The sequence below is a fragment of the Alosa alosa genome, chromosome 21 (genome assembly GCF_017589495.1).
Source record: "Alosa alosa isolate M-15738 ecotype Scorff River chromosome 21, AALO_Geno_1.1, whole genome shotgun sequence".
In the NCBI taxonomy this organism is placed as follows: domain Eukaryota; kingdom Metazoa; phylum Chordata; class Actinopteri; order Clupeiformes; family Clupeidae; genus Alosa; species Alosa alosa.
The window spans coordinates 24104727-24126835 of record NC_063209.1 but is presented as its reverse complement, the minus strand read 5'-3'; the positions used below and the strand labels follow the sequence as shown (position 1 = coordinate 24126835).

At 39.5% G+C, this 22109-nt stretch overlaps 1 protein-coding gene across 1 annotated transcript; it reads right to left on the bottom strand.

The window, feature by feature from the left end:
• Window positions 1-15917: 15917 nt before the first annotated feature.
• Window positions 15918-21444, bottom strand: LOC125286307 (protein S100-A1-like). Its single transcript, XM_048231273.1, has 4 exons — window positions 21414-21444; window positions 17884-18042; window positions 17091-17224; window positions 15918-16227 (listed from the first exon to the last, which is right to left on the bottom strand). Exons 3-4 carry the CDS (start codon window positions 17217-17219, stop codon window positions 16081-16083), a joined length of 276 nt encoding a protein of 91 aa, XP_048087230.1. The 5' UTR covers window positions 17220-17224; window positions 17884-18042; window positions 21414-21444; the 3' UTR covers window positions 15918-16080.
• Between the last annotated feature and the right edge of the window lie 665 nt (window positions 21445-22109).

Sequence of the window (22109 nt, the reverse complement as noted above, 5' to 3'; positions counted from 1 at the left end):
GGCTGCCGTGAACAATAAGGCACATTTCACAGTTTAAACGTGCATACTTTATGTCTTCTTGGTAAAGAATCTATTTATTTTAGGATAACATTTCATTACATTATATTTAACTAAAGCAATAAGATGGGGCAAAGCATGTCATTGGAGGGCAACTGCAAGTTCCACAGTGTATTGTTGTACACTTAATACTTTGAGACCAGACATGGTATTGTATTCTGAGTGTGAGCGAATCACCTACCTATTTTACTGAGCTGTCTATTCCCTTTGAAATATGCTGAACTGATAACAAAAGCAAGAAATTTAGTTTTTTATGGACGATCACTGAAAAGAGATGTAAAGGATTTGTTTGAGGCTCCTGAAAATGCAAATCAATGGTTATTGAGCACTCAGAGACAACTTGGGGTCATGTTATGTGACCTGACTTGTCTCGGACATAAAAAAAAAATCTTGTCACTGTGTTTCTGAAAATGCATTTGTTGATGTCTGTATTTTTTTAACATGGCCAATCTTATCATCAAGAGTGTGGGTCCATGATGCCTGAGGGGGGTCCATGATAATGGAAAACTCCGGCATTTTTTTACATAGATCTCTGTTTCTCTTTTTCTTTCCGTACCGACAGTACTCGGTGACCTTCGAGAAACAGAGATCTACGTGAAAAATGTTCTCCTCTCCAGAGTTCTCCTTTAAGCCCTTTAGCGGTGTCATGGGCCTAATTCAATGAAAGATATATGAAGGATGTGGCTATATTTGTTAAGGATGCCAGTAAGCTCACATTCATATTTTATCTACTAGGGAGCAGTGTCACAATGATAAAATAGTAAATGGAGCTGTTGGACTCTGTAACTGTCTGGACATGTAGAAAGGTAGTGGGGCATGCAAAGTTGCAAACACCCACATACACATAGCTACACGAACACTCACACACCAGTTGGTCCGCTTGCATTCTCAAATTCCTCAGGAGAAGCTTGAGAGCCTCCTCTACTGATTAAACTATCCTGTTAAAGGCATCATGAAAGCCAAGTTCTTAAATTGATATAGGGGACCAAAAGGCAAGAAAGGAGTCTGAAATAGACCAACATCATGTGCATTTTTCACAGTTCAACAAGTGTGCACATGACTGCCCACTGCTCGGAGACCAGATCATGAAAGTTTTTCAACTAGCATCTATCTCAAGATACACAAGATCTTGCCAACTAAGCCTTCAGGGCTGGGTCTGATGAAAGCCTCTCTGCACCCCTGCAACCTCTAGAGTGGAACAATGTAGTTGCATTGTGGGAACGAGGCTGAACAAAGGTTTCTATTTTTAAACATAGCACACATCTCTGAATGGCCCGGTTGCAGACAGAAATGATGTGTGTATTTCTCATGCTGATGTTATCAGGAGTTTCAGATGGTAAGACTTTATGGGAATCTATGAATCTTTTGTCATTAGTGAATACAGTTTGACTGGTCTATATGAGTCTAAATAAAATGGGGGCCCTCTTCAGAAACCTCAAATTACAAAACCTCAAATATGAGGAGCCAAATTGTTAAGCAAACATTGTCATCATTTAAGCATTTCACTAAAACTCTTAAGAAGTCATACTGATTCTGATGTAAAGTATAGCATCTTCAGTTTAGAGCAGAGATAGAAATAGTAAGGCTAAAAATAGTTAGAAATGTGATGTAATTACCTTTACAAAAAATGAATTAAGTTAAAGTTGTCGTTATGTTGTCAACTTTGTACTAAGCACTATAGATTACTGGCTGTGTTAAACCAATAGCTGTGTTACATCACACAAGATATATATTGATTGTTTGCTAATGTATACATAGATACCTTATTATATTGTTTGGAATACTGTCCCGTAAATCCTCTTTAAATTGATCTGTTGACTTGTTTTGCTTCATTGAAAGGAAACACTTTTATCTGTGATGCTACGAAATCCATTACATGCCATGGAGTCCAAGGAGAACCTCTTTATCTACAGGTGATCCCTAATGCCACTGGATATCGCCTAATTTTAAAGGAAATAACCCAGAATGGTGCGAGTGCGATTTTTAGATATAGAAGAAACCAGATTCTGTTCTTCAATGAAACGCTCAGTTCATCTTTAAAACAGAGATTGCACTTTACTGCTATGAACGGGACTATATCTATAAACCCAGCAACAAAAGGAGACTCAGGAACATATCAAGTAGAGATCATCAATGATGACAAAGGGGTAAATGTGGCAAACATCACAATTCAGATTATTATTCAAGGTAATTTATTTTTAAATGAAATGTTTGTGTTTACTTTTCAAATATCTATATAAATGATCTTTTCCATCTGTTATAAATGTGTGATTTTATTGAACAGTATATAATATATAAGTATATAAAGGACAAATTAGACCACAATAATAACAATACAACCCCAAAACAGGAAAAAGTTGGGATGTTGTGGAAAATACAAACCCCCTCCTGTAAACCCATATTTAGCTGGAAAAAAGACAGACAAGATATCAAATGTTGAAAATTACAGATTGGATTATTTCATGGAAAATATAAATGCATTTTGAATATACAAAATGCTGAAAAAGCAAACCTGTGTGGGCAAATGATGAATATCAGAATAATGCTTCTAAATATAAAATTGCTGAAAATAATTATAGGATTTCATCATACAGTACATAATTTCATTAAAATATTTAGAGAATCCAAAGACATCTTTGCAGACAAAGGACAGGGCTGAAAAACAATATTTTATTGCCATTGTCTCTTGGATCTCAGATGCATTTCTGTAAAGAAATATGGACTCTTGTATGAAAATTGTATGGAAAACTTCCAATAGTCATTGTCTGTGAGCACAGTTTGATGCTCAGTTTGCAAATAAAGTTTGCTAGTATAAACTTTACCATGCACAGAAGAAATTGTATTTAGACATGATACAGAAATGCCACCACATTTATCCACCTTCACAGCTCATATAAATATATAGATGCACTCAACACTATGACATCCACTGGTTTTAACCAGGCTATTATTATTATTATTGTTGTTGTTGTTGTTGTTATTATTATTATTATTATTATGTAGAATATTAGGCATTGTTTATTATACATTGTTAGTATATAATATATTAAATATATTTTTAGATGCACACAGCACTGTGACATCCACTAACACACAGATTACTGTCAATGACAACCCCAAGATGGAGACACCTGTTTGTAAGTATGTCTTTAAGAGTCATTAATTAATTAATTGATTTATTTATATATGTCAATTCCATACAAAAATATTTTATGAATATTCATATTCTCTTTAAACATATTTAGACGTGATTATAGCATCAGCTTGTCTTGGAGTGATCCTGCTGTGTGGGGCTGTGGGAGTGCTCTGTGTCTGCCAGAGGAGAACACACACACACAAACCAGGTCAGACCACCAAGTGCAATGAGACATGAGTTAGACCCAGAAAAGTGTAAAGAAATATGAACATTTTATAATAATAACCCCCCCCCCCCCCATTTTTTAGCTGAGACTATTGAACTGGTGTATGCTGATGTGTCTGTGCTGAAGAGACAGAAAAAGCAACCAGAAAAGGAGAGTTGCAAAGAGGAGAAGGACCTTACGGAGCTGGAGGACACTGTGTATGCTGATGTTCAACATGGACAGTGAGAAAGAATTGGGGGGTCTCTCCCATGCCTGGTCCTGGCTCAGGTTAAGCCTCTGCTTTCCTTTATGTAATAACTGCATCACTACAATTTGAATATGACCGTGCAAGTTATTCTGTTGCAGCTTTGTTTTTGCATTATTTTATATTAAATATATTTGTAAACTGCAAGACATTATGCTACTGTTTGCTCCATTCATTACAGTAATTGTACTCTCCAAAATGTATTTTAATTATCAGTTTATTCTAGTAATTCAAAAATAATTATGCTTATAGGGTTCAGATCTTAAAATACATCTGCATGTGTTGGACCACGAAGAGCTTACATATACCAAAACATTGCACTTTCTTATTTAGCTTTTAATTTTGAGTGCTACATTATTTTCTTTGAATTCTTTTGGAGTGGCCCATTATTTTATGCTAAATATATTGTTATAGAAATATTACAGTAAAAAAAAGTGTTAAAAATAATCCTTCATGGTATTGTTTTGAATGAATATTAGAGAGATCAATGTAGTTGTGATTCATAATAAGTATCTTTGACATATTATGTTGATGTTTTAAATTGGTCATTGAAGTGATATATTGACTATATCCAGGGGCGTTGCAAAGTGAATTAAATCTGCAACTTTTACTTTGAATATGCTCAAAGGCATTGACAAAACATCCTATCAAATGCTTTCCTCCTTTTAGTTGTTGTCAGTGTCAAATCATCAGGCTGCAACCACTGTGGTTTTACTGACAACACTTTAATGACAAAGGAAAGAAACAAGAGTTCTGAAGGAAACTTCTCTGCTTCCTGACCACAGTTCATCACAAGAACGATTGTTGACTCATTCAATAGTCAGAAACACACACTCAGTGGTCTAGTAAAAGCATGGTTTTTGCCTGCAACCTTTTGAGCAAACGATTTTTCGCCATTAAGCAGCTTATTGAGAAGAGTTTTTTTGGAGCCACCTTTGGAGAAACGGTGTACTACAGCTCTGCTGGGTTTTGTTCTTGCGTTGTTGCTGTACCCACTCACTCCACCACCGTATAAAGCACTCCCCACTTTCTTTTTAATTTTCCCAAAGGAATAAACTCTTTCCATGTCTGACCACCGTTACATATGCCATAAATTCATGAGACAGATCTTCAGGAGTACCTGACCTGTAGACCATAGCCTACACGATTTTAGGATGGTTGTCTTCCACACTCCTTTTAAGAACGCTATCATATCCATTTGCCGTCTGTTTAATAAGTTCAAATAAATAGACTTGCCCCTTGCAAACATTTCAATATCAGAGATAGTTCTAACATCATTGAACATCAAATTGGGAATGGATTGGGGATTGGGAAATCATGACCCGGGTCAGACTTGAACCCAGGTCCCTGTGGGAGCCACAGCGCCCCCACTGACACCACTCTTTCCAACCTGTGATCCTGTAATTTGTACAACTCTGTTATGTGTAGAGTTTGGGCTTTTGGGCTCATCCATTTGAGTCTAACCTCACCCCGAGCATTAGGTCTGAGGATATTATCCACTCTGACTAAGAAGCCTTATTCAACAACTTACACACTGCAGCTGGGCGCCAGTTATTTATTTATTTCATTTTTTAAGTTGAAAGTTCTGCTGTGCATCTTACAAAAATGGATTTAAGCCCATGTGACTCGGAGACATTCCAAACCCAAGGTAGGCCTACTCGTTGGCAAATTCAGACTTTCCTATTAGAAAAACATAGAGGTCTATGTGCTGTGCTGTGAGTCAGCTAGCTTTACTACACCTGTTTTTGTTCCCCTAAGATGGATTTTGCTCTGCCTTCTAGATGCCTCTCATTTAAACCATACTCTCTCTCTCTCTCCCTTTGTGTGTGTGTGCGTGCGATCTGTGCAGACATGAAAAAAAAAACAAGTGTGTATGATGCAGAGGTGTGAAGGCCCTGTATAAGGTAGGTGTACAGGTAGAATTAATATGGTAGGACTTACAGTACTTTCTGAAGCCAGACTTTTACACCTCTGGCATGATGAGAGTGAGTGAATGCACAGGCATAGGGACCATGCTGACTCATCTCTCCTGTTTTGTAGTCCCTACAATACAATGAACAAAAGCTCACAGACACCACCAAAACCACAGAATCCCATTTCAGAATCCCATTTCAACGTTCTTCTGACCTGACCAGAAAACCTGACCAGATATACTTGAGTACTTCCACCAGGGGGCAGCAAGGAGACAGCGTGAACAGTTGTTATATTACCTTCTCTGACTTCTGTCTCCACTAGTTATTATGAGCGCCGCGCAGCGAAGCGGCGGTCATATAGGTTTAGTCAGATTTATTTATTTATTTATTTATTTATTTTTTCTTTTTCGCATGCCCAAATTTCCGTCAATGATTCCCGGGACACTGAAAGACCGGGGTACACGAAACTTGGTGGACATGTAACCCCACATGGATAGCATGGAACCATCGTTTTTCGTTTTGATCTGTAGCCCCCGCTGAATTGGACCCCCCAAAAGGAGGGTAGGGCAGACACAGTTTTCTGTGAATATCTCGAAAACCGTAGGGTTTAGGAGGACCATTTTTTTTTTTGTATGTTGATCTCAAGGGGCCATGTCAACCCATTCCATAACCACTCATTTCATGTATAGCGCCACCTAGTTAAACACAAAAAAGTAAAAATGAGGTGGTGTAATTGAAGGTATCTGTGACCTAACATAGTCAAAACTGCACGAAATTGGAAGTGTAGGATCATTATGACAGCCTCTGTATGCACGCCAAGTTTTGTGGAATTCCGTTCATGGGGGGCCACACAATAAATTAATTTATGTTACTATACACCAACTGGCCTGTAGGTGGCCGGAGACAGTTTTCTGTGAATATCTCGAGAACCGTAGGGCCTAGGAGGTCCACCTTTTTTTTGTATGTTGGTCTTAAGGGGGCATGTCAACCCATCCCATTACCGCTTATTTAATGTATAGCGCCACCTAGTTAAAAATTAAAAAGCAAAAAATTAGGTGTTTTCATCTCAATATCTCTGGCTGACAAGGTCAAAACTGCACGAAATTAAAAGTGTAGGATCATTATGACACCCTCTGAATGCATGCCAAGTTGTGTGTACTTTCGTTCATGGGGGGCCTTACAATGAAATAATTTATGTGTACATTTAGTGACGTACACCAACAAGGATTCCCGGGACACTGAAAGACCGGGGTACACAAAACTTGGTGAGCATGTACCCCCACATGGATAGCATGGAACCGTCATTTTTCGTTTTCATCTGCAGCCCCCCCGCTGGACTGGACCCCCGAAAGGAGGGTAGGGCAGACACAGTTCTCTGTGAATCTTTTATGGTATGTTGGTCTCAAGGGCCCACATCAACCTGGCTCATAATCACTCATTTGTGAATTGCCCCCCCCGGTAAAAAATTAAAATCAGTAGGATTAAAAGAAAGCCAAAATAAATATTCATCATCATCATCATGGCTGCATTTTCAGTATTGGCGAGAAGTAGTCGTTTGTCCACTAGATGGCGATCGTTGCAGTGAGACGTAATTTTGTTGGAAGTTAAAAAGTGGGTTGGAAAAAACAATGGACGCCTTCATACAAGGACTGTAATTTACCGCGAGCGAACATCTAATAAGGATAGGACGATGTTCACATGAAGTGTAATTCCCATTTCTTCTTGAAGCTGAAATAAATCTGAGGATGTTTATCGGACATGCTTGGTTTTACTGCAGGTACGTTAATCTTGTAATATCAATAAGGACCTAGGTAATGTTACCTTTAAGCTTGGTTGAGTGATGGAGGCATTTGATTTATTGCATTTGTAGAAAACTATAAATGCGGTTATACCAAGCAAATGTATAGCAGCACTGTTTGTATCTTCGACTGTCATTTATTGCACGCGTGCTAAAAATCATTCTGTGCAATGGAAGATTTACCAACGTTACACCGGGTCTGATACAGTTTTGCCTATACATGCGTGAGACTGAGACGCCTGTTTATTTTGTTTTAAGTGCGTGCAGGGTGTGAGAGGGGAATCGATGTGCTTTGATTACAGCTTGGTAGTTGTAGTCTGTGAAATTAAAAAGCGTGTGTGTGAAGTATCCAAACAATGACGCCTTCATTTCATTATGGCTGCTTTAGCAAAACACCTTAAGCTACTGTGTAGTGGGTCCCATTTAGAAGTGGCTACTTCATTCGCTTTTCCTTGACTCATGGAGCTGCGTGAATGTTATTACAACTTTTCGCCACGATATGACAGTTTAAGTCCGGCTTGATACTGTAAGGCGTAGTTTTCATTGGTTTCAAAGGAGATTTTATTTGTGTCGCCAGCATAGCCTATTGACAATTTATGTTGTCAATAGGCCTACCTTATAATCCTACCTGTAGCTTAGGGAAGCTAACAACTTTCTATTAGGATCTAGTTTGTTAGTTACCGTTTTGTCATAACTCCCTGATGCATTTTTGCATTTAGAATAGCCAGAGCGTGTATATCTCAATCGGAAAATTAAACAATATCGGTGCCTATGGACTAGGCTGGGTGAACCCAGCCTGATCTGCCCGCTATTTATTTTTGATTTCTTAAAAGATTGAGCTTGGTCTGATGAAAGCCAGACTAGCCATGGACCTCAGTTAAACAATGCAAGGGAACATGAATCAGCCTATATTTGCACTAACAATAACGGACAAAAGCTCTTCAACTTTGGCCCGTTAAAATGTGTATGAACAGTCTAGCGGCGCGATTTCATCAAGGCCCATTTGGACATGTCAGTAATTTGCACCACTGGTTAGATGTAAAACAGCATTTCGTTTCAGACTAGGCTACTGTTACTTAATTTGTGCATTAACAATAACGTTTCAGACTACTGTTACTTAATTTGTGCATTGACAATAAAGTATTACATGAACTAAAGATGACTAAAATCTTATGTAGAAGAAGAAACATTCACAAAAATCCATCCATCCAAAATGACCTTTGTTTTTGATAGCTGTTGAAAACGGCATGGAACTGACAGAGATGTTTTTTTTGTTTATAAATACATAAAAATAAATAAATAAATAACATTATGCTGATACCTTTTGCTTTTCCCAAATACAATGTAGCCTACAGGTGTAGGTGACCTTTCATCCATCCAGTTGCAATGGATGAACTGTGATGAACTGCCCTACTTGTGATTGTTTAGAGATTTTAAAGGTTTTATGACAATTCTACATCTTCTTTGGCTATTCTACAATCTATTCACCTTTTCAGCACCAGTAGGGTACTTTCTGTGCAGCCGCACACACACACTCAGGCATGCCAAACAAGCATACACAAAAGTTTCAAGAGTGGGGGATGGAGTAAAATATGGAGACAAATTGAAGTGTGATTTATTTTCGCGGAACGGATGTACAGGACTGAGCGGCGGTCATATTTTGTACCGCTATGCGGTACATCTAGTTTAATCTCATCTCAGTGCAATAACCATTGTTTTTCTTAATTGCTCTTTACAAGCGTTTTAGCAGTGAAATCAAGCTTCTCATGATGTCATGATCAAAGGTGAAATGATTTTGAGTCATGATAGGGCCCTCAAAAGAGCCTCCCAATTTGAAATTGACATATTCTGTAGTTTTAAACTTTTTTATGGACTAGAATTTATAAACATGTTTTAATGTAGGCCAAGTAACTCTCAAGATGTGTAGACAAGCAGGAAGAAACACACTGATTTATTTTTAACTAATATATCCACCTCATTCCTGAAGCCTATTTCTGTTCTGGTTTTCATCTTCCATTCATTCTGTTTACATAATAACTTAGTGCAGTCTCAGTAGGCTACTTGAATATTCTTCAACTTATATCAGTTTCGAAATGTTGACAATTCTGCACTTAACATGTATATTTTAATATTATATACAGTATAACTGACAGGAAAATTATACTTTTACGTTCACATGGGTTAGGTGTCATGTGTCATCATGCAATACCCATTGTTTGGTTCAGGAATGAGTTGGATAAGGATTTAATTTAATTGCCCCTGCCATTGTGTTAAGATGGGATGTGTTTGGCAGTAGATGACTGTAAATGACTGTACAAACTGCTGTTCAACCCAGAGAGTGTTGTGTAGTTACCAGGCTCAATTATTTGTGTGTAACAGGAGGAACAGGTGTCCAGTGGTGTGATTGTATAGGCTAGTGGGAATCCTTTTATCTGATTTTATGTCTACACAATTGCCTCCTGCAGGTGCAGCCAGCTGCCCTGTCAAGCTTTCTGCAGCAAGGACAGGGAGCTGTACAGCAGAGAGTCTAAACAAACACACACACACACACACACACACACCACACACACACACCAAACACACACACACACGCACACACGCACACACACACACACACACACAGGTGACATTGTGTTGAGATGGGATGTGTTAGATGCCTGTAAATGGTTGTACAAACTGCTGTTCAACCCAGAGAGTTTTGTGTAGTTGGCAGTAACTCCGCAAAAACTACGCCAAAGAGACCTGTGGGGTATACTACGAATCTCGATTAGTGTGTTAGCGAGGTATGTTGCGCTCAAAGCCAGGCTATGCTGTGACACGAAAGTGGATCTGTTTTAGTGTCGCTATATCACCATGGTATCTTATGCTGTCACCAAATCTGGTCTGGAGGAGGTTATGTGCTAAGTTATAGCTCAAATCGTGTAATCTACCGCACACTGACCAATCAATTGTCTTAAAAACGAAGTTCTCTCACGTGTAGGATTATGTCATATATCTGACAGGTGGAGCTCCGCCTCTACTAACATTTTTGATCTGGAATGTGCTTTAATAGTGCTGTGCGTGCAAATATCCCACTATGGACGTGCATACCATACAACAACTGATGACAATTGATTTATTTGATGTTATAGGTTAGATACAAAAAAATACCGCAGTGTAGATTACTTTAATGCGGAAGTAATTGTTTTTAATTAAAGACGGTCTTGTTCGTCTCCACGTTTCACGATTGGCCAACGTCATCCCAACACCGAGAACGCGCACAGATCTGAGCTGAAAGCCTAGTTTGACAAATATATCACATAACTGCAATCGTAGTATCACTTAACGTATACCCCTGAGTCAAGGCTTTGTCAAGCCTCGATATGTCTAACGTGCTTCATAGTATACCCCACTGGTCATCTACCAGCAGAGAGTCCAAACACACACACACACACACACACACACACACAGGTGTAATTTCCATTAGAGCTTATAATTTACAATTTAAGAGTGGCCATCAGCTGGATTATTATCTTGATGATGTGTGCACAGGATGACCAGAGGGGTATTCCAGAAAGGAGGTTTAACAAACACTGAGATAAAACTTAACCTCTGGGTTGTCTGAACCTGTGGCGACTAAACCCGAGCTGTCGGTTCCAAAACACCGGTTACCAGTTAGTTCAATCAACCCTGTGTTAGATAACCTAGAGTTGTGCGCGTTCACGGCGAACTTATAAAGGCATCATCTATTGAGAGTCGAAACAATGAGTGAAACCGGCGAAACGAAGAGCACCGTATTTTTCAGAGGCGGAGTAGTCGAGGCTTACGAGGAGAGAACTGTAATAACAAAAAAAAGAGCCAATACTTGCGTCCGAGACCTTGCTTGGCAGAGAATAGCCTAACTGACCGTGTAAATGCGTACGTTTAGGATAGCCTATTTAATGTCAAAAGCACAATGAAATAATTCACTGGACATCACGTATTGTATTGACTGCTTTCAATGATGCTTTCTCAAACTAGCCTACCTTGTCACAGATTGAGTGGGCCATAGAATTATTTGAGAATCCCAAATGCAATTTTCTATTTTAACGCGGGTTCTGCAACTGTGGGCCAAGTTAAACTTTTGCGCTCCATCATCGGAAGGGTGAATGTCGGAACGCATGGGTAGCCTATTGGACACATTTCGGTGCACATTTGGAAAATTTAATAAGTGATGCTGACCTGCCAGTTGGTGAAACTACACTTTAATGATCATCGTGGGTTTGTGTCCAGGAAAACGAATGAAGTTGCGCAGGAACTGCTTTAGCGCAAGGCTACGCACCAACCGACAGCTTGCCGATATGCTCTGCGTCTCCAACACTACAAAAACTCCCAGTCGGAGAGCGTGTGTAGCCTATTAAAAATACATTTTATCCCAAATGCCATCAGCATTCTTAACCAAACTTAGTGACAACATGCATACCCGGCTGAGCTGTACAGCTATTTAAACTTATTTATTAATTTTCTATAGGCTGTTTCCCCTTTTTTGTACTGTACTCGTTTTATATGATCAATGTGTCTTCAATGTGTCCTCGAGTGTCCTTTGGAGTAGGTAAGACTGTTTTTAGTGGCAGGCTAGCACATACCGTTGACTTGCGCTAGCCTAGCACCTGCGAACTCTGCAATTAGAACGACTGGATGAAACGTGTTGAAAACGGTCTCCACTGATCAATATCACACTTGCTTACTTGGAAATGAGGTCCTATGTCCAAAATCCTGAACCACCCCTTTAACATACCCAGTTAAGCCAGTAAACCTGCTTTCTGGAATACCCCCCAGGGGAATGAAGATCAGCATCAACAAAGCACATATTTTGGCTGTGCTGGATTCCATTTGATCTTCACCTTTGAATGTGAGAGGGGCCGTTGCCCCATGTGCAAAAGAATCAGAGTGCTGCTTGTGTGTGAATATCCCTAAATGAATGCCCATTCTTTCAGCTCCAATATTAAGGTCATTCCTAAAGCTGTGTAACTTTCTAACTGGTCTGATTAACATAATATTTGCCTATATGAGGCATATCATCTGTTCACATCACAAGTGATGGCAGAGCACTTGTGCTTCTGTATCAGGTAGTCCAGGCCATCTGAGGAGAGCTTATGCAGAGGCAGAAAGTCAGTACACAGTGCTGTTGTTGCCATACAGACAAGACACTTACGCAAATAAAGGCCTCTAAAGAGCAGGGGCCTGTACTACGAAGGGAGCTTAACCTACCCAGATGTAACCCAGGGTTACTTTGTTAAACCAGGGTTGACAAAACCTGGTTATCTTAAGTGGTGTTAATCGGTACTACTGACGCTGATTATGAAGTTGATTTGTTGAGCGGGGTTAACCTAATTGGAGTTTGTGCGTTCACATAAAAGGGGTTGCAGCAAAGTCACCACTTTCAATGATGACGCGATCACCTTATTTTACGGATGAGGAATGCACAATTATTATGACAAGTTATGAGGAATTAAAACCCACTCTACGACAAAAATCAAATACGTCGGCAGTGAGCAAAGCAAGGCTGTTGGCAACGTATTGCAGATCGGGTAGCCTAAATGCCTAAAAGTAAAGTTTTATTCCCACATGTTCTTCAAATATGTGTTACGGAGGATTAGTAGCTTGCGGAATGTCTGAAATGAGTTGAAATAATTAAATAGCCTAATTTGAGTTCATAGAAAGGCCTACAGATGCAACCCAATTCAGAAGTGGGCATATAGATTACAGTAATAAGGATAATTGAATGTTTAAGTAGCCCCCATTGACTAATTTAGTGTGCCTAATCCTGTGAACATTTCAGATGCAACACCATTGCCAAACGCACATGGCAGCAGGTGAAAATGATACACAAAAACATTATTCAGAATAGTAGGTTTATATAGTTATAGATTGCATTAATATTTCTTAATTATAAAAACATGTAGGCCTAGCTTATAGCCTTCACTTGGCCTCTGTTTTACAGCTAACAAGAAACAGGTGTCTTTGAACACTAGGCCTACTGTAGGAGGAAAGGCACCAGAGTGTTTTACAGTAGCAGAGGAGTTGGCCATCGCAAATAATAGTGGAAGGCCGATTATGGAGGGGGTTGAGGGAGGCATTCGGTCGGATTCTGGTGCTGTGGAAATGTGTAGCCTTTATGGGCAGGGTACATAGGCTAATATGACATTGAATTCAACAAGTTTGTTAAAATGGTGATTTTTATTTATTAGGCCTACTGTAGGCTATGTCCGATTTATTTTAGGCTATTCTTGCTCAGATGTTCAGCATACTGTAGGCCTATGTCCGATTTATTTTCGGACATAGCCTACAGTATTCTTGCATCACCGATTGAATACATGAATGTCCACGTACGGGCATTGCTATGAGACGTCTTCCTAGATCATCTGACAAAAATAACGAATTCCCTCGGCTGACAATCTATATCTTCATAGAGAATATCGTCCGGGTAGGCTATATATATTTTCTGGCGGTCTCTAAAACCCCTCGCCCTGCGAAGAGAGTGCCTCCACGATTTAGCTCCAATGTCGTATGGATCATCCAGGTACGCCGATATGTCTCGGGAGAAATTGTTAGTGGAGGGGTGGTACTTATAAAGGGTGTGGTTAACAGAAACCTCGGGTTAACCAAGAACATAACCTGGTCGGAGCAGGTTTGAGATCCAGCGTAAATTGCCATGGCAGCATACCTAGGTTAAAACCTATCCACCTTTCGTAGTACGGGTTAATCGGGAAGTTACGCCACACTTGATCAAGTTACTCTCGAAGTTACCCAGATAAGCCAGAAACCCCGCTTCGTAGTACAGGCCCCAGGCCTCTTAGCCCCCGGTCAATCACCTGTCATTTTGCACACCTGGGCCCCAATCATCTGCCACAAAGAGAGAAACCACAGGCAGCAAACACATTGTAGAAAATAACACAAATGCATTTTACTGCAGTGTCACAAGTATACTATAGACTGACCTAGTGTTCTTACTAGAGTAACATTACTAATGTGCTGAACTTGCATGGATGGGGTCTAAAACTCAGTGGTGGAATGTAACGAAGTACAAATACTTCGTTACTGTATACATTTTCCACGTATTTGTACTTTACTTAAGTAAAATTTATAGTGCATACTTTTGACTTTTACTTCGTTACATTTTACAGCAATTATCTGTACTTTTACGCCGCTACATTTCTACAACACCATCATTCCTTTTTACGATACATTTTATGATCAGTTTTTTTTTCTCTCTGACAAACACGTTTGTTTTACCAGGGGGCGGGGTTGCTACCAAAGATTCTGGAGCGCTACGTGCATTCTTAGAAACATAAGCTTCTAGTCTAGACCAGGCAAAGCGTGAGCTTGTAGCCATCTGCATTCGGTAGGCTATATTCACCAGACCCATGGCTACACTGTACATGCAACTGTGTTCTGTGCCTTTCTCTGTCTGTTATCTGCAGCGTTAGGGCCTCCTCTCCGATGACATTGCTATCCGCGGATCAGCGAAGTTATAGGCTATGCCCATGCTTCTGTCACACGTCTGATCATTTGCGGCACAAATGAATGGTAGACTATGAACCGGTGGCCGGAAAAAAACGTATCATTTTCCAGATTAGGAAATATTCCTTAATTGTGTGTGATCAAATAAAGATGCATAGCCTACAATTGGGGGGTAGTAATGTGAGCGTTCATTCAATCTCTATTCGTCTGAACCTAATCATAAAGACACCTTTCTCAGCAACTTTTCTGTTCAATCAGCATAATTGGCATTACGATCCACCCGACGTTTCCCTTGTCTACCCCGTTAAACTTCAGGCTCTCGTGTTTTGCTGACTGATATTACTCAGCAGATCACCCTAGTTAGATAACCAGAATTACAGTCTCTAGAATTGTATGTCAGAATGTAAACTGGGCCACAGATGGTAAGCACAATTGCATTAGCTTAAAACTATCTAGTCGAGTATAACCTAAAACTAGCTTAATTAAAATGGCACAGCCCATACTGATTTTTCGTTTTAGAATATAGTATATAAATCATTATGCAAATACTTTTACTTTTAATAAAGTACATTTAAAAGCAGGTACTTTTTACTTTTACTAAAGTAAATATTTCTCTGTGTATTTGTACTTTTACTTAAGTACTGAGTTTCAGTACTTCCTCCACCACTGCTAAAACTTGAGATACACAACCTGAGTAAACTGGACTCACGCAGTGCACATGCGTACAAGTGCGATTCAGTCAGCAGAGGGAGCATTCTGTATTCCACAACCAACGGTCGGCAGTGTTCACCTTTCACAACGGTGTGTAGCTGACTTTTGGGACGGGAGTGTAACGTAGCTTTACCAGTGACTTGCTCTGTAAGTTTACAATATGTATTAATGTGTCAAATGTCAGAAAAATAAATAGGTCTAGACTAGATTTGCCAATAGCAGTTGTCTTTCAGAAAAGTTTTGTTTACTTATTTAAGGCAACAAGTTTCCACCTTTTCTTCAAGTAAAATAAAATATTTCTCTCTTCATTTTCAAACAATTGGTTATTTTTCTTACACACAGGAGGCCTGTGATGGTCACAACTCTTTATTTCAGTTAGTGATCCATTTTTTGCTTACAACACAAAAATGTGTGCGAGAAGTGGTTTTATTTTGTGTTTCTTTATCAATTGTTGAATGGTGAAAGAATGAAACTCATAGATGAGCTGTAGGCCTATTGCTATGACTTTTCTCTCTATTTTTTTTCGTTGAACAGCATTTCATTGGTTAAGGCAGTAATCGAGGCCACCATTGTGACAAACTCAGTGAAGTCCGCTGATCCGCTCCCATCCTGGTCCAGCATGTTAAACAGCTTATCCACAGAATTCGGATCCTTTGCACTCTGAGGGGAAGAGAGAGTATGGCTGTTAGCATTGCCAACTTTATTTCAGAGCATCAAACACAGCTGCTGCTGTGGAATTGAAGTAATTTGATATTGTATCCACAAGACTCGAGTCTTTTGCATTCTGAGGAGAAGAGAGAGTATGGCTGTTAGCATTGCCAACTTTATTTCAGAGCATCAAACACAGCTGCTGCTGTGGAATTGAAGTAATTTGATATTGTATCCACAAGACTCGAGTCTTTTGCATTCTGAGGAGAAGAGAGAGTATGGGCGTCACTTTATTTCATAGTATCAAACACGGTTCCTTTTGTGGGGCAGCCGTGGCCTACTGGTTAGGGCTTCGGGCTTGGAACCGAAGGGTTGCTGGTTCGATCCCTGACCAATAAGAAAAAAATGGGCGGGGAAGTGGTTGAGCACTGCTCTCCCATGCTCACATCCACGGCTGAAGTGTCCTTAAGCAAGGCACCTAACCCCTCACTGCTACCCGAGTGCCACTGTAGCAAGGCACCTAACCCCTCACTGCTACCCGAGTGCCACTGTAGCAAGGCACCTCACTGCTCCAGGTTAATGTGTGCTTCACCTCACTGTGCGCTCTGTGTTTTTCACTAATTAACGGATGGGATGGGATGAATGCCGAGACCAAATTCCTTGTCTACACAAAACTTGGCATATAAACCTGATTTACATTTACATTTTTGTGGAATTGAAGTAATTTGAATTTGTCCAAATTTCTGGTCCAACACTGTTAACAAATGAACATTGATAGACTTCAAATGATGTTGATGGAATCTGTTTGTCTTATTTCTAATGCTGGCAAATTTGATTTGAAGTGGACATCTGTGAGCTGGTGACGCATGTCTTACCCCAAGGTCATCACCGAATTCCTTCTGCAGAAGACCCTTGAGCTCGGCCTTATTCAGCAGTTGGTCCTGGCCAGCATGCTCATGGAAGACTGAAATGAGTCCGACCATAGCTTGCTTTAATTGACTCATGACGACTGTTAAAGAGAGACAGCACAGTGAGTGTTTTCACAATGCCATTACTGTTTCAATACAGATACTGTACCAAGCGAAGAGTTTAGATTTCGATACTTTTTCGATTTCTAAAATTGGATTTGATTTAGGGGCCCCCACCACCTTGACGCAATCAGTAATATTGAATATTGTGTGTTACACTTAATATCATTACATTTGTGGTGTGTAGGTCTAATTGAGGGCCTGTCACTTTAAGAAGAATGTGAAAGTAATTAGCTTACCTTGACTGTAGGGTCACCAACTTGGGTAACCCTACAGTCACAATTAGCTACAAAAGACAGCGACAACTCCGGCACCAACTTGCCGTTAAGTTGGCTGTAACATAAAAGAAGGCTGTGCTTCGCGGGTGATTGATGGCTATCAATTTCTAGGATTTCCACTTGGCTGAAATGTTGGTGCTACATTTAAAAATACAATTACCCAGTCAGTTTATCTTCATCATATGCGCAAGTTAAAACGAATACAGTACACACAATTTTGACAGCCTATGTTATAGACATTATAAATAAAAACCCAGATTAAGTAACCAGTATCCAATAGGACAACAGAAGTGACAGACAGGAAAAAGCCCTCCGAGGTAGGCTAGGCTATATGAGGATATTCAAAAACCTGTTGAACTCACCGACAGCTGTGATCAGGATCTGGTTGCGGTGATAAGGGAGAGCTGGAGAGCAGTAGTTGTGCCATTGGAGGGAAATGCTGCATCTTTTATACCAGCCAGCCAGCCAGCCAGCCACACCTTCCTCATAACATGCCCTCTTTATCCTTCCCTCCACATAAACTACAATACACAAAGTACAAAGTATGCTGGTATCTGCCTTGGCGAAAGATGCATGTTTTGACACACACAAACACACACACACACACACACACTGTGAGCTAGCTGTGCACAGGTTTACCTACACAACATACAGTATATACACGGTTAGAAGTCAGTAGTCGGTAGCTTGACAAATAAAATCGACCCAATTACTTGGGACTGCAGTGATGGGCAGCATTATTCACAGATAGTTATATTGATATTATTGTTTCTGATTAATTTGTTTTTCTGCTGGCCTGTGACATAAATATCACATACAGAGATCACAGAGGTTCAAATAACACTAGATTGAGCTAGTCCACATTGGACATAAATGTTCATTTATAGGCTGTCAATTGCTCTCTATTGCTTTCATCTGTATCATTTGCATTGGGAAAGTTCATAATTAAGGCACACAAGCGAATGTCTCATTTGCACACATCTCATGTCTGAGTGCTCATATGAACAGCCACACTTATCACTCATGCAAATACAGCCATTAGGGAGGGTAGTCTTTTCACAGGCCACAGTGTCCCTCTGTCCCCCTTTCTCTCGTGTTTGCAGTGTGAGTCACCTTTGTTTGCTTTTCCATGATAGGAGATGTACAACTCCAACACAGAAAAAGTTGTTACATTGTAAAATGCAAATAAAAACAGAATGTGGCAATCTGCAAATATCGTAAACCCATACAGAGCAACCGGAAAGTTTTCATACCCTTTCAAGTTTTCCGCATTTTGTTATTTTTCAGACTGATCTTAAAATGGATTCAATTAATTTTTTTTCTCATCAATCTACACACAATACTTCAACACTCCACAAAAAAACAGGTGTTTGGAGTGTTTCGTAAATTTATTAAAAAAATAAAAGACTGAAATATCCCATTTACATAAGTATTCAGACCCTTTTTTATGACTTGCAATTGAGCTGTGGTGCATCCTACGTAGGGTCCTTGAGATGCTTCTACAACTTGATTGGAGTCCACCTGTGCCTAAATGAATTCACTGGACATTAGTAGGAGAGGCACACATCTCTTTATATAAGCTCTCACAGTTGGTGATGTATGTCAGAGTCAAAACCAAGCCACAAGGGTCGAGAGAATTGTTTGTAGACCTGGGAGACAGGGTTGTGTGAAGACACAGATCTGGGGAAGAATACTTATGTAAAATGGAATATTTCAGTCTATTATTTTTTTATAAATGTACAAAACACTCCAAAAACCTGTTTTTTGTGTATGTAGATTAATAAGAAAAAATGAATTTAATCCATTTTAAGATGTGTCTGAAACATAACAAAATGTGGAAAACTTGAAAGGGTGTGAAAACGTTCCGGTTACAAAAAGGACACACACTACATATCAAATGTTGTAAATTACAAGTTCTACTTCATGGAAATGATGTGTTCATGTTCAAAAGTTGGTACGGGGGCAACAAAATGCTGGAAAAGTTGTGTAATGATAAAGACAACATTAGGAGGAATATTTCATAACTAATCAGGGTAACTGGCACCATGATTGGGTATTAAAAAAAAAAACATCAGAGAGGCAATCTCTTAGAAGATAAATCTCAAGACATAACTTTTTAACCTAGCATTCCACTTGCACTTTATTTTCCCTACCTGCCCTCTTAATACCTTGCTATTTCAGTGAGATCTGAGACGAGTTAATACTAACATATCATTATAATTTTATTGACATGGTTTCATGTATGAATGCCTTTTTCCATGTATGTATGTATGTATGTATGAATGTATGTATAGTATATGCTGTATGTTTATGAGAATTGTATAGCCTTTGTTTGCACTGATGTATAACTACCTCGACCACCCTACTCAGCCAGGCCCTGCATAGGGACCCCCCCCTCCCTTAAATGGGTGTAAGTGTTGCCTTGCCCCTGACGCTTTGATGCTTGCTCTAGCCAGGGCTGTGGTCACCGTGGGCTCACGGCTCTGTAAAGTGCCCTAAAACGCTGGAAAAAACTGAACTGAACTGAACGGAACATTACTGTGAAGCACCTTGTATGCGGAAGGTGCTAAATAAAGATTGATTGATTGATTGATTGATTGATTGATTGATTGATTCATTCATTCATTCATTCATTCATTCATTTATTGATTGATAGTAAAGATGTAGAGGTATTCATCACTCTGTGTAAACCTGTGCAGACAAATTATTAAAAAATAGTTATAATGCTTCTTACCATGAAATTGCTAGATATGTTGGGGATTTCATCCTACATAATATTATTAAAATATTTAGAGAATACAAAGAAATCTTTGCAAACAAAGGACAGAGCTGATAAAAAATATTGGATGGCCGATTGGCCGTGGTCTTTTGGACCTCAGATGGCACTGCATTTAAAACCAGACCTGTTTCTGTAAAGAAAATCATTATATGGGCTCATGTAAACCTCTGATAACCATTGTCTATGAGCACAGTTTCATACTCAATTCATTTGTAAACTGTATTTAGACATAATACAGAAATACCACTGTCTTATCTCTTGGCCTCAGCTCATTTTTTCTAGAAATTATTTTTAGAAATTATGGACTCCTCTGGGCTAAAGAGTAGAGGGACTATCCAACTTATCCAACTTGTTATAGTGCTCAGTTCAAAACCCAGCATGTATGATGGTGTGGAGGTGCATTAGTGCCTACAGCATGGGCATCTTGCACATCAGGCAAGGCACAATGACTTCTAAATGATATATAGAGGTTTTGAGAAACATCCAGACAATGTCTTTTTAAGGGAAGACCTTGAATATTTCAGGGAAACAAATAGTCCTTGAGCCAGACAACCTAATTTAGATCAATTGCCTTTCAAGGAGAATAAGTCTCATAGTGATTTTTGACAAGGTACAACCCCAGAATTAGAAAATATGTGATAGCATTGCATTTGGGGTAGCTTTTTGTGTTTTATTGGCCTCTTTATGTTCATTGTATGTCTATGGAAGGATATTTCACACACACACACACACACACACATATATAAACACACACACACACATGCAGGTGAGCAGGGGCACACACACACTAACACACAGACACAGATAAATGCACACAAACACAAGGCCAAAGTAAAACATTTTGATATTCCCTTTGCTCTTCAGCATGTACATGTTTGCCCCTTTTTGTGGTTTGTAGATCAGCTATGCCATTATGCAGAGTCTAAGTAGGCAAACTAGCCATACAAACTGGCGACTAGTAACCAGGCTTTCAAATTCGGATTTTAGCCTACTGTGTAAAGTAACATTAGCTGTTAGGATTACCCAGGATATTGTCACAGCTAAACCTAGCTTCTGCAATCTTACTTTGGCCTTTTATGGGGTATGTATTGGCAGACAGCCCTGGTAACTTACCGTTGTCGTTGACACACCTGCTCGTTTGACTGCCAAAGTAGCCTGTGCATTGGCATTCTCCATGCGTGTAGCCTGCGTGTCAGATAACCCTGACGTTTCTTGTATTGTCGTGCTGGCTGTCGGAATGATCAGCAAATAAGTTCGCTATCGTAACACCCCCAATTATCACCACTTTTGTTCAGAAATTCTAAAACAACGATGTTTTTTAACACTTCAAAATAAAATTTACTAAATGAACCTTACATTTTTCAGTAGCCATAGATGTGTAGATTTGAACTAAATCTGGTTTGGTTCTTAACGGGAGCATTTACTGCCTGAAATATCCGATTTTGTTTACCACGCTCGGAGTTATAGTGCTGGCCTGATGGGTCGCCTATTTACACCGTTTCAACGGCACATGAACGGTTAGACCGAGAATTCTCGTCATGAAATTAAACCGGACCGACGGTAATAGGGGGAGTTCCGATAAAATATTGGTGGGGACAATTTTGTCATCTTAAAATTTTGATTAGGACTAGTCCTTAGCGTCCCACCCTAAATCTACGCCCATGGCCTATGTTACCATAGTTACTTACATAGCCTGATAATTTTTTAGCTTTCTGGAACTGAAATCCCAGGTTTATCGTTTACTCTGGGTTTACATACCCAGTTCAGTTCAGAGCCTATGTTACCATAGTTACTTACATAGCCTGATAA

Coding starts and splice junctions, on each gene's coding strand:
- LOC125286307 (XM_048231273.1), bottom strand. CDS start 17,219: ATGAGTCAATTAAAGCAAGCTATGGTCGGACTCATTTCAGTCTTCCAT. Junction 16,228..17,090: donor AATTCGGTGATGACCTTGGG/GTAAGACATGCG, acceptor TCTTCCCCTCAG/AGTGCAAAGGATCCGAATTC.